The 18144-nt window shown below is 44.7% G+C and overlaps 1 protein-coding gene across 2 annotated transcripts in view; it reads left to right on the top strand.

Moving 5' to 3' along the window:
* The window catches only part of BACH2 (BACH transcriptional regulator 2), a 378167-nt gene that overhangs the window by 347407 nt on the left and 12616 nt on the right, over positions 1-18144 (top strand). For both annotated transcript variants that reach the window (XM_081528504.1, XM_081528502.1), the window contains one exon: positions 9009-10607. In XM_081528504.1, the coding sequence (XP_081384630.1) occupies positions 9009-10607 (1599 nt within the window). The remainder of the gene's footprint in view (positions 1-9008; positions 10608-18144) is intronic.

Here is an 18144-nt window from a genome sequence, read left to right on the forward strand (position 1 = left end):
TCTCCCACCAGTGCCCCCCTAGGGGCAGAATAAGTCACCTGACAAAGGAGCCTGGTTTAAAAACAGAGCTTCAAGAGAAAGTTTAAAAACTAACCTAGCTTCAGCATTAGAGATGGAAACATAAAGAGAGTGGGCATGATTGTGATACAAAGGAGAGTTGCTAAGAGAGTAAATCCTAGGAATTCTCATCATAAGGAAAATTTTTTTTTTCTTTTTATTGTATCTTATATGAGAAGATGATGTGTTAGTTACTCGGTCATGTCCAACTCTTTGTGACCCATGGACAGCAGCCTACCGGAGTCCTGTCCACGGAATTCTCCAGGCAAGAATACTGGAGTGGGTAGCCATCCCCTTCTCCGGGGGCTCTTCCTCACCCAGGAATCAAACCCGGGTCTCCTGCAATGGAGGCAGATTCGTTACTGTCTTAGCCACCAGGGAAGCACCAGAAGATGATGTTAGCTGAACCTACTATGGTCATAATTTCACAGTATATGTCCATCCAACAGTCTCACTGTACCCCTCAAACTTATACAGGGATGTATGTCAATTGTTTCTCAATACAAGTAAGGAAAAAGCAAAAGAAGAGTGGACATGAGTCTGAAAGACAATAGGAAATAATCAGCATATGAGTTTATAATATCAGACTAAAATTAAATGATAGAAGTCAGTTAGCAGTTTGGTCAGAACTACTCAGATGGTCCTGATACGTTTGTATTGAAGTAAAACCACTGGGACTTCCCTGCAGTCCTGAGGTTAAGACTTTGCCTTCCAGTGTGAGGGGTACAGGTTTGATCCCTGATCAGGAAGCCAAGATCCCACATGCCTCATGGCCAAAAGAACCAAAAACATAAAACAGAAGCAATATTATAATAAATTCAATAAAGACTGTAAAAATGGTCCACATCAAAACAAAGCTTTAAATAAGTAAGTACTACTACTTCAGTTCATAGATAGGTAGGGATGGATATATAGACAGATGTGGTTCTGATATGGACAGTTTCTGAATAATTTTCTATTGAAGCTTTTTAAATTAGAAAAGCTTATATTAGTTCATTATTTAGGAAAACTACAAGATGTATTCAATATATTTCTGCAGACTCTTGCAGAAGAAATGATAGCAGCAACATGGATTATTACAGGATTCTTCCTCGAGAGTTCCTGGGAATTAATTTTAGAGAGTCTGGATCTGTGAACTGACTCAAGTGTGGGATCATGACTCTATCATGGAGACTCAAGCAGGGCTCTGTCCACTTAACCTACATGATCTTCTTTTCTTTTTTCACCAACCAAAATGTTCTTCGTGGGCTGACTGTATTTCAGTCCAAGATACCCATAACCCCGAGCGTCACTTAACCTACACTGCTGATCCCAGTAGCTGTGCCCCTAAACCCTTGGAGTTTCACTCAGATGGAGTTCACTGGCTCTACCCTCAGATGACATCACCCCCCTGAGATCACCATTTCAACAGCTGTCCATAGACAGCAAGTGTGTGTTTATAAGGCCAGATCATGGGCTTCTGACCTATGCCATTGCCTAGGGTCCCATGCTCAGAAGGACCTTGTCATCATCTTTTCAGAATTTTTTAATTTGGATCTTAGCTGTATTATGCAGGCTCTTCACTGCTATGTGTGGAATCTTCCTCACCACATGTGGGATCTTTAGTTGTGGCATGAAAGTTGTGACATGCTGAATCTAGGTCCCTGACCAGGGATCGAACCTGGGCCCCCTGCACTGGAAGTGTGGAGTCTTAACCACTGAACCTCCAAGGAAGTCCCACCATGTCATCCATCATCTTGAAGTTCTCAACCTCCAAACACTAAGACCACGCTTCTACTTTGCACTTGGCCCTGCAAGTCTGATAGCCAGTCTTGGGCTGGAAGGACAGGTGTGATTAGAGGCCCAGGAAAGGCCTCACTGAGAAAATGACATTTGAAGAATGAGCCAGGCCTTTCTTATTGTGATGAACTTCTGTTCAGCGTTCAAAAGGTCATCTCTTCTAGGAAGGCTAGGCGGACACCCTTAGCAATTACTACCCCTAGCTTGGTCCTGCCGTAGCAAGCTGCAAATACCTGTTACATACTTACATTACATTCTAGACATTTGTACTGAACATCTGTCTCTAGTCAGTGATATGTTAGCTTTTTTGGAGAAGGAGACTATATATTATTTATTTTTGTAATAATAGCAATAATAATTGCTGTTACGCAATGCTAGATGCTGTTCCATAGGTTTTACTACAAGGCAGGCACTGTTGGTCTTACAGTTGGAGAAACTGAAGCATATAACAATTAAGTAAGCAGCTCAAGTTACCTGGTACATTGTAGAACTGGGGTTTGGATGCAAGACAGGTGGTACCCTCAGATGTCATACAGTGCATGGTCAGTGCCCACTGTGTGGTCAGTGAATGAATGAATGAATGAGTAAACAAAAAACAGTCAATGATTAAATGATCAGATAGAGTCTCAGGGACAGATTTACAAACAGGAGAGGAACTTTATATTGTGGCTGGAAACCCCAATTCAAGCCTGCACAGGAGAGAAAAAATGCTTAATTTCATGCTTGTAAGCTACATTCACTAATAGATTTAAAAAACCCACCATATGAAATTATATACTTATAGATATAAGTTAACTTGCTTTAGTTTTTGTATTGTTACTTTAGGAATGGAAACAGATTGATTTCTCTGGCTCTATCGTTAACTAAAATTAATATTAAAATAACCAGAAGTTCTGTTGAAATAGTGAGGTTAATTTAACAAACACATGCTGAATGTAGTATGCTTGTATAGCATGCTGCTTTGGGGAGACACATGTGATAATATGGATATTAATTTTAGAAAATTAAGATTAGAAGCGATGCTTCATCTCTAAATCAGTCTTCAGCCTGCAGAATGGGATGCAGCGTGGTGCGGGGGTGGAAAGGAGGAGTGAGTTGTCATCAGTGTTGTTCTCTTTATTTGACAAGTGCCTTGCTGTGCAAATACAACCCAAGTCAGTGTTTTCAAAAACCGATCGGCAAAGCTTTGTTACCTTCTCTTCTCCGCTCCGGGAGTGGAGGAGAGATCCAGCTTCACTGGGATGTAATGTTGCTGAAGATAAAAGAGTCCATGTTTTGTGAGGCTGGGATTATGGAACCTTGGGCATATGCCACCCCTCTCTCTCCTGGGGTGCAGTCCCCAGATCTCCTGACCCATCTGATCAGCTTTGGGCAGACGGGCTCAGTGCTGCAACCATGAATGTATACTGCCAGCAGCAGCTGAGGAGGGACATCTTTGGTGGTCCAGTGGTTAGGCCTCCGCCTTCCGATGCAGGGGGTGAGAGTTTGATCCCTCATTGGGGAACTAAGATCACACATGCTATAGAGTGTGGCCAAAATTTTTTTAAAACTTTAAAAATTAAAAGAAAACTAAAAGAACCATCAGAGGAGACCTTCATCACATGGCTCGAGTATGGAATGCTGTTCATGTCTCATAAAAATTCCCAAACCCTATTTTCAATTTATGCCTGCAACCCAACTCCCTGATCCCTATAATAGTCCAGAGCAATGAAATTGTTGAGAAGTTTCCTTTCACCAGCTCTGTCCAGCAGTACACGGGGCACATTCTCAGAGAATAAACGCCCCAGTCCTGCTAACAGCCCCTAAGCATGCCCTCTCCTTGCTACGTTTTCATCACTTCATCTTCCTTTCTTCTCCAGCAGAGAGATCGTACATCAGAACCCTGGGGGAACAGAGGGTGGAGGCTCATAGCTTCAGTGGGTTACATTTTCAACCCATGAATGGCATGTGGATGTGCACCACAGGGCACAAGTCTGGTGGTCCGACCTTGTTTCTTTCAGACCCAAAACCCAAAGGTCAGTGCCACTTGCCTCGTGTGTGCTAACTGTTGACTGAGGTCACAGCCTCCTTGGGAGCAACGAGAGAGCAAGGCAAGGTTACTTGCTGACCTCTCGTGGACCTTGGTCCCACAGGGCACACTCCATTGTGCCCAGTGTGTGAGCCAGTCTCATCTGTAGCACAATGCATATTGCACACTATGTGATGGAAAAAAAAAAAAACTCTTCAAAACGATCCAACAGCCAAGGGGGACTTCCCTGGCAGTCCAGTGGTAAAGACTCTGCACTTCCACTGCAAGCGACATGGGTTCCAGCCCTGGATGGGGAACTAGGATCCCACATGCCTCGAGGCATGGCCAAAAAATAAAAAAGAATTAAAAAAATGATCCAACCTAAATATTACTTTCAAAATGCATGACTGTTATCCCAGGTGTCCCTAATACTGTATTTTGCGTTTGTTCATCGTTCCTTTAGACCATTCCTGACCAGTAATTTTGAGACTAGATATGTCTGCTTCCCTTAGAGCAATGGAACACAGCTCCATTAATACCAGTGAGCTGGGACTGGCTTGCTATTTCTCATTACTTCATTCCACTGTAACTTGGTGATCATTACCTTTTTAAATAACATTTTTATGGGTCATTAGTTCTGTGTGTGATTCTCCACCTCCTACACCCATCTTATTTTTCCCATTATCAGAGCCTTATTTGTTACAAACAGAACATAAATAACAGTGCAGGCTTGTGGCGTTTCATAAACGTCCACCTTCACGTTGGTACCTGGATATTTGTCATCAGTACCTGGATATTGGTTTTCTGAGGACAATGTGAGATGAAATGATTCCTGAAAGTGGAAAGACAGTGCAAGCTACCCAAGATGGGGGATAAACCAATACTGAGAAAGCCTCTGCCTGTTTTAACACTGACCTACATGCACCGGAGATGGGTTCCTGGGAGGGATGGGTGTTGCAGTTCAGAAGGTACCCATTGTATCAAAGCAACCCTTGACCCAGATCAGATCTGTGTGTGCGTGTATGCATGCTAAGTTGCTTCAGTCGTGTCCGACTCTGTGTGATCCTATGGACTGTAGCCCCCTAGGCTCCTCTGTCCACAGGATTCTCCAAGCAAGAATCCTGGAGTGGGTTGCTATACCCTGCTCCAGGGGATCTTCCCGACCCAGGTATGGAACCCAGGTCTCTTATGCCTCCCGCATTGGCAGGAGGGTTCTTTACCTCTAGCACCACCTGGGAAGCCCAGATCTGACCCCATTGGAGGCAATTCAGTGCACTCCAGGTGTCCTGCTTACACGTGTTCAAGGGATCATATGGACTTCAGCCATCTCCTCTTCTGAACTGGTCGGGATTTGTCAGCTGACAACTCATGTCATCTTGTGACAGCCCTTCCACTGTTTTTTGTTTTTGTTTTTGGCTACACTGGGTCAGTTGCGGCATGCTGGATCTTTAGTTGCAGCATGTGAACTCTTAAGTTGTAGCATGTGGAAACTAGTTCCCTGACCAGGGATTTGAATCCAGGCCCCCTGCATTGGGGAGCTCAGAATATTAGCCACTGGATGCTCAGCCCTCTCAGTGTTAACATGGTTACTTAAAATTAATTATTGTTCATATATCTCTTCTTCAAAGCTAAATCGTTGAGTTTATTAAGGACGGTGCTGAGTCTTAGATTTAACCATTCCTCATAGCACTTGGGTTGAATCCCAGCTCTCCACTTATGAGCTCTATGACCTCGGATGCATTCTGTCATCTCCTTGCTTCTCAGTTTCCTTGGCTGCAAAAAGCATGGCAATCCTGCCTGCCTTGCAGTACGTTAGGAGAACCAGCTAGAATGGTGCTAGGCAGTAACAGGAGCTTAGTGAATAATAACTGATTCACTAGACAAAACCCTGCACACAGAAGCTGAACAAAATGTAGCAGAATTGAATATAACAAAACATGATTTAACCTCATGGGAGGGAAGAGCTAATTATGGTTGCTTAAGATTTCATGGTGAGGACACCATTTCCTCTGACCTGGGCTTGAATGACAGTTTACAACCCTGTTTTTATTCTTGACTTGTTTGTGACCATGTGACCATCATTTCAAGCTCGTCATGTCTCCTGAACCCAAAAGGATTGGTGAACTGATTTGGGATGTGGAGACTGCTTATTGGCCTCCTTGGCCCCACTCCTACATTTAAGCAACAGCCTGGCCCTGAGTGGAGAGCTTCCTGCAGCTCCTTGCTGCCCTGAGGCAGGTGGTGACTCTGAGAACTGATCTAGTGACACCCATGGATATCTCTTAGCTTCTTTAGGAATTTTCTTTAACGCAGTCATAATGGGGGCAGTGGTGCAGCTTACTGACACCACATCAAGAATTAAAAAAAAAAAATGAGGATGAGAATGTAAGGAGTGCTGTATAAAAAAATAAATAAATAGCATTGAGATGAGTTTCCTAGATTTCCCATATAATGAGTGCATCTGCCAAAACTCAAGATGTGTATTATCCACTCTGCAACTGGCAGATTGCCTTGGGGGGGAGCAGAGGATGCTTCCCGATGAAGGAATCAAATCTGTCTTGATTCTGCCACTTTCTCTTTGTGGTAGAGCCGTGTTACAATGAAGAAATGGATCCTATGACATTCTCGGCAACCTTCTTTGGTTACTTATGAATATGCACTTCCTTACCTTACACCCCCTTTTAAAGGTTCCTGGGAGAAAAGTACATAAAACAGACATCTGCTGAATCTGTTGCCATGTCAACTTAGTAGAACAGACGTGGTCAGATATGCTCCCTTTCGATATGGGTACTAGGGGTGAGTAAGTGAGTGAAAGTCACTCAGTCGTGTTTGACTCTTTGTGACCCCGTGGACTCGACAGTCCATGGAATTCTCCAGGCCAGAATACTGGAGTGGGTAGCCTTTCCCTTCTCCAGGGGATCTTCCCAACCCAAGGATCGAACCCACGTCTCCCACATTGCAGGCGGATTCTTTACCAGCTGAGCCACAAGGGAAGCCCACAGGTACTAGGGGACACAGCAAATAAGCACCCCCACCCACTGTTGATTAGTTAATTGGTGTCGTTTGTTGGCTGACACAATGCCTTTCTCCAAAAGTAATCTGAGACCAAACTCACCAAACTGTGTTATCACTTTCTCAACACTGTAGTTTTATGTTAGGGTGAGTTGAACTTCTGACATATTCAGCAATATACCAGCTTTTATCAGATATTTAGAGACCCTAGTTATATTCAGGGTCACAAAGAGAAATGAAAAAGCCCCTGATCTGAAGAAACTTTGTTGTCCACTGGTAGAAAGACACAGTTAAGTACAATAAAAGGGAGATGGCAGTGATTGCCTTTGTAGAATTATAATGTGGGTCTTGCAGTCATATGTTTTTGTGGTAGGTTTTTATTGAAAGTATTTAAAAAATATTAACAATTAAAATTCCAGTTATCTCTGTATCTAAAAAATTTACCATGCTAGGCATTCCCTGAGAATGCAGTGATATAGGGACTTCCCTAGTGGTCCAGTGACTGAGACTCCAAGCTCCCAGTGCCGGGGCCTGGGCTTAATTCCTGGTCTGGGAACCTGATCCCACATGCTGAAACTAAAGAGCCCATATGCCACAACTAAGACCTGGTGTAGCCAAATAAATTTTAAAAAGACAAGGTGCAGCGCTATAAAATCAGTGCTGCATTGGGAAAGATTGAGTATTTCCTTACTCTGGGCATGAGGACTGAAAGGATGCTGTCATTCGATCTCTCGGAGGTCTGCAGAGGACTCCCAGAGGAGCAATGTCTGAGCTGAATTTTGAACAACAGTTTCAGGTCCTCACAAGGGTCTGGGCTCTGTGTGCTGTGCTGAATTCTGTTCCTGTGGCAGTCCTCTACCAGGCCTGCTGGTTTATCTCGCTCCACATTTATTCCCCTAGCAGAGATTTTTTCATCACTGCTACTATAGCTTCCAGCAAGGACCCCATGACCACTGCTTTCATTTGTTTTGTACATATGATTCATGAATGTGCCTCCCTTCCCTTCCTTATGGGGTCAGAAGTGCTTGCAAGAACTTAGAGGATGCATGGGTTTGCGTAGGGTAAGGGCAAAGAGTCGGACACGACTGAGCGACTTGAACGCAGACACACACAAGGAAGCCTGCCCCGACCACCAGGAGGTTTCATCCATTTCCATCTGAAAAAACAACTGGCCTTAGGCAACATGTTTCTAACTAAGTCATTCTGCATGTTTGTGTGCATGCACGCATGCCCATGTACACACTCTGTGCATAAATAGCAAATTCCCAATCTGTGTAAAATGAAATGGATGAGCAGCACATGACAGTAGGCTCAGCCCCTGAAGATTTACCAGGAAAGAAGACAGCTGTGTGGCAGAGCTGCTGCTTATAATTAGGGAAAGAATTGCCCCTGTCCCGTGTCATTCAGCAGCTTCAACCATTTAAATGACAGCCAGTTTGTTTAGCTTTATAACACCCTCTGCGCCCCCCTCCCCCACCCTGTTTTATGGGCCAAGAGTTAATTTCTTGTTGAGAACACTGCTAAGGACTGTCATCTCTGGGATCATTGTTAAGATGGGATATGACATGATGGCTGGCAAATCTCAGCTAGAAACCATGATGAGTGAGCAAAAAAACAGGAGTTGCTTTTAATGTCTCTTTAACTTTGTAAGTGAGCAAAAAACTATTTTCAAAGCCCCGTGGACTTTCCGGTTTTTAACAGGGCCATATTGCCGGTTTTGCAGTTGACAAGAAAATTACAACGCTTTCTTTGGCTCGAGCGAGCTGTAAGAAGCATCGCAGCACTCCTGATGTACAATGGCTCTCAACAGGATGGATGGGGAGGGAAATTAATAGGCTTCCCATTGTTACCGTGCATTTTTGCTAGAATATTTCATTAGTGTAAACACTGAACCCGTTGTCATCTTGTTTAGCCACTTGACCCTGGTGATTTTCAATTCTGTGTATCGTGATGAGTAGAGCAGTGGCGTGCACGAGACAGGCCCTAATTATTGGGAGCCGAATCATTGCTGACCCAGGACGAGATTAACTGCTCCTTTGCAGTCTTTATCCTGGGACATTAGCGCTGTCTGGTTATCTTGCTTCAGTTGAGAGATTCGGGACAATAGCAGTGCTGATGATAACGGTTGGCGATTTCCCTGTTTGTTTTGCAGGTCACGGCCAGGGGGTTTGGGCCGCTGTTGCAGTTCGCTTACACCGCCAAGCTGTTACTCAGCAGAGAAAACATCCGCGAGGTCATCCGCTGTGCCGAGTTCCTGCGCATGCACAACCTGGAGGACTCCTGCTTCAGCTTCCTGCAGACCCAGCTCCTGAACAGCGAGGATGGCCTCTTCGTGTGCCGGAAGGATGCTGCGTGCCAGCGCCCGCACGAGGACCACGAGGACAGCGCGGGAGAGGAGGAGGACGAAGAGGAGGAGACCATGGATTCGGATACGGCCAAGATGGCATGCCCTAGGGACCAGATGCTTCCAGACCCCATCAGCTTTGAGGCCACCACCATCCCAGTGGCAGAGAAGGAAGAAGTTTTGTTGCCCGAGTCCGACGTGCCCGCGGACACCAAGGAGAGCTCGGCCAAGGACGCGTTAACGCAGTACCCCAGATACAAGAAATACCAGCTTGCATGTACCAAGAATGTCTATAACGCATCATCACACAGTACCTCAGGTTTTGCAAGCACATTCAGTGAAGATCACTCTGGCACCAGCCTCAAGCCGGGGCTTGCCGTGGGGCAGATTAAAAGCGAGCCGCCCAGCGAAGAGAACGAAGAAGAGAGCGTCACGCTCTGCCTGTCCGGAGATGAGCCTGACGTCAAAGACCGAGCGGGCGACGTGGAAATGGACCGGAAACAGCCCAGCCCCGCCCCCGCGCCTGTCCCCGCGCCCCCTGCCGGGGCCGCCTGCCTGGAGAGGTCCAGGGGCGCGCCCTCCCCCTCCTGCTTAAGGTCTCTGTTCAGCATAACAAAAAGTGTGGAGTCGTCCGGCCTGCCCGGTACCTCTCAGCAGCACTTTGCCAGGAGTTCAGCGTGCCCTTTTGACAAGGGGATCACTCAGGGTGACCTTAAAACTGACTACGCCCCTTTCCCGGGGAATTACGGACAGCCCCACATGGGCCAGAAGGACGCGTCCAGCTTCACCATGGGGTCGCCCCTCAAGGGGCCTGGCTTGGAGGCTCTGTGTAAACAGGAAGGAGAGCTGGACCGGAGAAGCGTCATCTTCTCCTCCAGCGCCTGTGACCAAGTGAGCACCGCGGTGCACTCCTATTCTGGGGTAAGCGCTCTGGACAAAGACCTCTCCGAGCCGGTGCCAAAGGGCCTGTGGGTGGGGGCCGGCCAGTCCCTCCCCAGCTCACAGGCCTACCCTCACGGTGGGCTGATGGTGGACCACTTGCCAGGAAGGATGCGGCCCAACACTAGCTGCCCGGTGCCAATCAAAGTGTGCCCTCGCTCGCCCCCGTTGGAGACCAGGACAAGGACTTCCAGCTCGTGCTCCTCCTACTCCTACGCAGAGGATGGGAGTGGGGGTTCGCCCTGCAGCCTCCCTCTCTGCGAGTTCTCCTCCTCGCCCTGTTCCCAGGGAGCCAGATTCCTTGCCACAGAACATCAGGAACCAGGCCTGATGGGAGATGGAATGTACAACCAAGTCCGACCCCAGATTAAATGTGAGCAGTCTTACGGAACCAACTCCAGCGACGAATCCGGATCGTTCTCGGAAGCAGACAGTGAGTCGTGTCCTGTGCAGGACAGGGGCCAGGAGGTAGGGAACCCGCATAAATTCAAGCATGTGATCCACCCTCGGTCCTTTATCTGGACTCCTCCTGCCCCCCACCACTGCCAGATTGTTCTTGTTTGCCAAAATTAAAGCTTTACAGTTAAGGGACCGCCTCCCCCATCCTCCCCTGGTGGCTCAGTCCTAAAGAATCTGCCTGCAATGCAGGAGACTGCCTGCAGTTCAAGAGACCTGGGTTCGAACCCTGCGTGGTGAAGATCCCCCCTGGAGAAGGAAATGGCAACCCACTCCAGTATTCTTGCCATGGGAAATCCCATGGGCAGAGGAGCTTGGCAGGCCACAGTCCATGGTGTCACAAAGAGTCAGACATAACTTAGCAACTAAACCACAAGTGCCGTGCCCCGCCCCACCCCCATCCACAGAGGCAAGGTGCTTCCAGGTGATTCAGCATTAACCAGTTTGCCCTAGAAAACACTTGAAATTTGATCGAGATTTCAGTCCTCAAAAAGCAGAGGCAAAGAGCTTAGTGGGAAAAAAGTCCGATGCCTGAAAGCGTGTGTAGGTACTTCATATCCCCTCCTCCCTTCTCTGTCTGCTTTGAAAGGATGCCATACCTGTCACTCTCATCCTTGCCCCTCGCTTCTTTAGTGAGAAGAAAAATATAAAATTGCTTTCAAAATTGACTGATTGAAACTGGAGAGATTCACAGTAAGCCCATGCTTTCCCAGCACCTTTAAGTTTCCTTGTCAACAGGTACCCTGGAGTCATCCCTTGTCCATTGTGAGTGCAGGTGATGGACAGCTCACCATCCATCCTGGCCCCAGTATCACTGAGGAAGCACCTTTGTCGGTCGCACCTAACCGTATCATGGGTCATTGCCCAAGTGCCCCACAAACCGTGAGAGTCATTTTAAGGAGCAGTGGGGTTGAGTAGCAGTTTTTGTCCACACTAAAAGTGAAGTGCTTTCTAGGTAAAAATTCCCAAAGGCTCCATCCATATCTTCCCAATGCTGGGAGAGGAAGCAGGTGCAATTCCAGCCACATTGTGAGTGAGACTCAAGTGGCCAAGGAGAGAAAAGCATGGACACCACAGGTGATCCCCCTTCCCTTGTAACACGAGAAGCCCCCAGAAAGAGCTGAGGGTGTCTGTGTCAGGATCTAGTGGTGACTGCCAGGGACCCCATGGGAGACTGCCACCTGTGTCTCAGAGCAAGCTCAGTGCCAAGCCCCTCCTGAGAACTGCATCTCCGAAAAACACAGGAGGAAATAAAGCGTGATTCTCATTAGGCCAGCGCACTTCATCCACGTCTGCACTCCCTGGATATTAGCCTCTAGTAAAGCTGGGACGTTAACCCAACCAGACAGCAGAAATGCCACACGGGATGAGCTGGCTTTTCACAGAGCCACGTGCAGTTTATTCAGCCCTCTGTGAGGTTGGCAAGAAGCACATGAAGGGTTTAGATTGGGCATGTTTTGCAAACAGCTTCCAAAGCTCCCTGCACCAGCTACAGACATGCCCTGTGGTCACTTCTTTGCTTTCTACCTAGCCTGGTCCCCACTCCTCCGTTACCGCCTGGCAGAAATGGAAAGAGAAATATACTGACAGGATTTAGCTTAGCTAAGAGACAATAAAAAGGAAATTTGAATGGGAAACTGTTTGAATACACTGTATCCCCTAGGGTTTGGAATGGAGGGCTGGGCTCAGTGTCCCAAGCCAGAGTCACATCTGGGTCCGTCACCTGAGAAGGTGGAGGTTTGGTGAGAACAGTTAAAGTTTGTGTTCTCTCTCTCTTCATTCATTTCTTTCTCTCTGATCATAACTTTTAGGAGGTTTTCTTTTTTTTCCCCTGAAATTATTCATAAGCATTCCTGATTCAGAAGCCCAGTCACTGAGTCCATTGGCATAATGATTTCTCTAAGGATATATATCTCACGAAAAAGACAAATGCCCCTCAGTCTTTCTTTCTTTTTGTCTCTCTTTTAAGAGGAGCCCCACTATTAGCTAAAAGGGGTGTGTGTTCATGACAGCTGCATATGTCCAAGGACCTGTCAGTTCCAGAAAAATCTCCTTTTATCTCTCTTACATCCCAAAAGAGAACTTGAAGTCAATTCTTGAAACTGAATGCCACCAACAAGGGCACAGGTATCTTTGCTGTGTTGAGGCTTTATCACTTGTCTGTCTTAGAACTTTGCGGGGTTTGTGTTGTTTTGGCTTCACTGAGTCTTAGATGTGGCATGTGGGATCTTCATCATTGCAGCGGATGAACTTCTCTCTGGTTGGGGCGCACAGGCTCAGTTGCCCCGAGGCATGTGGGATTTGATTCACCAACCAGGAGTCGAACCCAATTTCCCTGCATCAGAAGGTGGATTCCTGACCACTGGACCATCAGAGAAGTCCCTAGAACTTTTCAGTCTTAAATGAATCAGTGAAATGGAGCAATTATTCAGCCTACACAGTAGTCATGAACAAGACTAGTCTCCCCTCAAAAAAGATACACTATTTTCAAAAGTATTCTTATTTTCACTTTTAAAAAATGAATCTATTCTTTACATTCCTAAACAGTCTCAACAGGTATTTTCCAAATTTCCATGCCACCTCAAGAGTCACATTTAGCCCCTCTTAGTACATTTTGGGTAGAATTGTTATAGTAAAGTTAAGGTTTTCCCAATTTGACCTTTTCATTTTCCTAAAGTAGAAGAGATTAGGTTTTCCAAGAACTGTCTCAGGGACTGAGCATGACTGCTCCTCGGAGCTAATCGTTTGCTTTGGGGAGTTTCTATGACCCCAGTGGAAGTGTGGTCTCCAGCAGTAACACTGAAGGCAAACCCTTCACAAAGTGAATCATAAATGATTCAGAAGCCAGTATCTCTTGGGCTGATTCTGATCTGCTCTCAAGTAAGGTTCCAGGTGACTTCTTTTCCAAGTGAACAGAATATTCTGATTTCTAGTTATACTCTCCTTACCCTCCCATCTAATCAGCATTGACTTCTCATCGTAAGTATTCCCCAGCTTTGCTGCTGCTGCTAAGTCGCTTCAGTCGTGTCCGACCCTGTGCGACCCCATAGACGGCAGCCCACCAGGCTCCGCCATCCCTGGGATTCTCCAGGCAAGAATACTGGAGTGGGTTGCCATTTCCTTCTCCAGTGCATGAAAGGGAAAGTGAAAGTGAAGTCGCTCAGTCGTGTCTGTTTAAATAAGCACAATATTGTCCTTTACCAACAACCATCTTTTTGAAGTTCCTTTTTTAAAATAATCAAGCAGAACATACCAAGCCCCTAATGTACCAAACTTATCTGGCTTTCTCTGTGGCTGCAATGATATATAAACATATTCACATATTTATGGGTTTGGGTTTTATTTTAATAGCATTCAGAGGAACCTGGTGGGCTACAGTCCATGAGGTTGCAAAGAATTGGACATGACTGAGTGACTAAGCACAGCACAACACACATTTAATTACTAAACAACTTGCTTTTTGCACATAGCTGTCTACTGTGTACATGCCTCTAGGTCAATTGTGTAGGGTTAACACAAGCTTCTTTAGTATCCTTGGTTCCTATACGTCACAGCTGACTCAGTGACCACCTATCAACAGACATTTCCATTTCCTGTATTTCCCTCTTACAAACATTGCTGCAATAAACATTCTTGTAAACATATTTATTTAGTGGTGGTGCTTTTATTTTTGTGAGTTAAAGTTCCATAAGTGGGTTAAAGGTTATACTCATTTGTTAAATACTACCTATTTACTTTCTCAAAAGGTTGTAGCAATTCACATATCCTCCAGCAAAACTTACGAGCATGTCCATTGCCCACTGTTCTTGCCAGTAGTAGTGGTCACCAGTCCTTTTACATTTGCCAATCTGATGGACAAAACATGATGACTTCTAATGCAGTTGATATTTTTCTTATATGTGTTCATCATTTGTATTTTATTTCCTGGACTTGCCATTTGTCCATTTGTGTGTGTGTGTATGTGTGTGGTGTTTGACTTTAATGAGTTTACAGAATCCTTAATCCTTAATTTAAGAATATTAATCCTTTCTTGTACATGTTGCCTATATCTTCTCCTAGTCAGTTTTTTTAAACTAAATTTTTGGTCTTTATTTATCATAAAATAAAAATTGTTCATATATATGGAGATTTGCAGGAGACTCAGATTCGATTCCTGTGTAGGAAGATCCCCTGGAGAAGGAAATGGCAACCTACTCCAGTATTCTTGCCTTGAAAATCCCATGGACAGAGGAGCCTGGCGGGCTACAGTCCATAGGGTCACAAAGAGTTGGACATGACTGAGCAATTGAGCACAAGCACAAATCTTGAAAAATAATTACAGATTAGGTTTGATAATTGTCATTTCAGAACCATGACCTTTATCATTAAGTTTCTTGAATTCTTTATGTTATTTTTTAAAATTTTTATTTCTCCTAGTCTATTTTTATAGTATCTTTTTCCATTTAAAAAAATCTAAGTTTTATGTAATCAAGTGATCAGTATGTTTCTTTGTGCCTTCTGGGTTTGCTATTTTACCTAAAAAGTCAACGTGGGAATTTTTTTTTTCTTACTTCCAATTATGAAAAAATGAACAGGTCCTATTAAGTGAAAAAAGTAACAAACACTATACATAACATGGTCCTAGTTTACTTTATAAATAAACATATTATAAACAATAAGAGCAGTATAGATAATAAGATGAAATGGGAGGCAAACTTGGAGAGAGGGAGTATAGGGAAAGATTTATTTCTGTGTATTCCTATAATGTTTGGTTTCTGTGTATGTATATCACACAGTTTTTTTTTAATTGAAATACAATTGATATACCATAAAATTCACTCTGTTAATGTGAACAATTCAGTGGTTTTTAATGATTCATAAAGTTGTATGACCATTACAGTGTCTAATCCCAGAATATTTTCATCACCTCAAAAAAAGAAATACAATATCCAGTAGCAATCACTTCTCATTCCCCTCTTCCCTTACCCCAAGAAATTACTAATATACCTTTGTCTCTAGTAGATTTGCCTATTCCAGACATTTCATTTCAGTAGAATCTAGCCATGTGGCCTTTTGTGTCTGGCTTCATCACTTAGCATGTTTTCAAGGTTCCTTCTTGCTATCACTGTATCCACCTGGCACATTATCATGTATTTGTTTTTCACTCCTTTTTATTGCTGAATAATATTCCACTGTGTAATACACTAATTTTGTTGATCCATTCATTGGTTGAGGGATGCTGGGTTATTTCCATTTGGGGGCTATTATTGATTATGCCAGGAAGAGTATTTGTGTTCAGGTTTTTTGTAGACGTGTATTTTCAGTTCTCCTTGTTATATACCAAGGAGTGGAATTGCTAAATCATATGATAACTCTAAGTTTAGCCTTTTGAGGAACTACTGGGCTGTTTTCCAAGGTAACTGAGCCATTTTATATTCCCACCAGCCTTGTATGAGGAATCCAGTTTCTCTGCACCCTCATCAACATTTGTTATTGTCCTTTTTTTATATAGTCATTCTAGTGGTATGGTACCTCATTATGGTTTACAGATTTGCTTTTAGAATTTGAAAATTATTGAAAAGTCACAAGCATGTGCCAAGTAGTAAGAGTCTTAGTGTACAGTTTTGTACCACAAGCATTAACTGTAGATTTTAATAAAGAAGCAGCAGGAAGACAGTTTATTTGCATAGTCAAAGGCATTGATTAGTTGGATTTGTTTTATTAACACATTTTATATCAAGAGTGGTAAAAGCATATGAGGATGCTGTGTGTACGTGTATGCTTGTGGATGTTTGAGGGCAGGGAGAAGTAAGGTCCAGAACAAACACTGAAATGTTATGGAAGAGCCATGTCTGACTCTAACTCTTCCACCCAGATGTTGACTTCCAGACATATGTCGGATATAAAATTTTTACAGTCGTTTTTGTGGCTTGTTGAATCAGGACTCTTTTTAAAAGTAACTACAGTTGGTCTGCTTAATAAAAAGAAAACCATTCTGGGCAGCATGCAAGTCAGCCATATTTCTAATGAAAACAGTGTTTTCATGTTGTCTAGAAAGACTCTTCGGAGAAGGCAATGGCACCCCACTCCAGTACTCTTGCCGGGAAACTCCCATGGACGGAGAAGCCTGGTAGGCTGCAGTCCATGGGGTCGCTAAGAGTCGGACACGACTGAGCGACTTCACTTTTACTTTTCCCTTTCATGCACTGGAGAAGGAAATGGCAACCCACTCCAGTATTCTTGCCTGGAGAATCCCAGGGACGGCGGAGCCTGGTGGGCTGCTGTCTATGGGGTCGCACAGAGTCGGACACGACTGAGGCGACTTGGCAGCAGCAGCAGCAGCAGAAAGACTCTTAGCATCTGGAACTCCAAAGCATACCCTATGACCAAAAGAAGAAACTATGTGACAAAGAAAAATGGTGGACAAACTGAAGCACTAATGCTACTACTACAACTACTACTACTAATATTAGTAACACTTCATAATTATAAGGCAGTTCAAACTTTTCAAAGCACTCTCTCCATCTGTTATCCAATTTTTTTCTTCATGGCAACCCTGTAAGCTAAGTAAGGCAGATGCTGAATCCCTCTGACTCCCAGATCCTCAAAGAACTTCAGGACAGAGAAGGAAAAGACTTGCCTGGGATCACACAGCTCAGTAATTGTAGCATCACAACTAAATTCTAGATGTCCTATGTTTGTTCTAGAAACTGGACCACAAGATCAGAGGTTAAAAGAGCAGTTGTGTGAGAAGCTTATCTTTGGCAGAGGAGGTTTTGTCTTTGGCATCTGCCCGGCTCAAAGCTGGCTGTCCCCATTCAAAGAGGACTGGAATCGTCAGCCCACAGGGCATCTTGCTGCATCCCCAGAGAGCTCACAGGGATCTGAGGGGCTTGCAAGAGCATTAGTGTTAGGGACTTCCCTGGAGGTTCAGTGGTTAAGACTCTGAGCTTCCAATGCAGACAATGTGGGTTTGACCCCTGGTCAGAGAACTATATCTCACATGCCCCGCAGCACAGCTAGAAAAATTTTTTTTAAAAGAGCATAAATGTTACAGGTTTTGGAGAAGTGACTGCACTGTTAAGATCCTCAGGGTACTGTTAAGAGGATCCAATTCCTGCAGCTTCTGCTCAGCATCTAATTAGTGAAACCAAGAAAGGAGATAGGATTGAAGCTTGACCCCAGGGGCTGGTGCTTCTAGTTGGGATCTCTAGAGGAAAGAGGTGCTTCTTTTCGCCTTTTTCTGCAACATTTGCATCTCTGTCCTGCCTCTCCAGTAGCCCCCCTCCAGCACACCAAAGACATCAGGCAGGTGAGATGTGTATTGAGAGGCATGGCGAGGTGAGGTAGCCAGAGTACCGGCTGATCACCAGCCTGTAACAAGCATGCAGAGGCGGCAAAGGTCACAGGGAAGCCCAGGAGAGTCGGTGTTTGGGAGTGGGAATTCTTTTCTTTTCTTTGGTCTCGTAATTCAATTTGCTGCTAGAAATTATATGTCTCATACAATTCTTAAATGATATTTTTGTTTCACTGGAAGAGAGGGGATGTGGTTTGGGCGGTAGAACCAGGG

Source organism: Giraffa tippelskirchi, chromosome 9 (genome assembly GCF_054371585.1).
Source record: "Giraffa tippelskirchi isolate mGirTip1 chromosome 9, T2T-mGirTip1v1.2.pri, whole genome shotgun sequence".
NCBI classification, from domain to species: domain Eukaryota; kingdom Metazoa; phylum Chordata; class Mammalia; order Artiodactyla; family Giraffidae; genus Giraffa; species Giraffa tippelskirchi.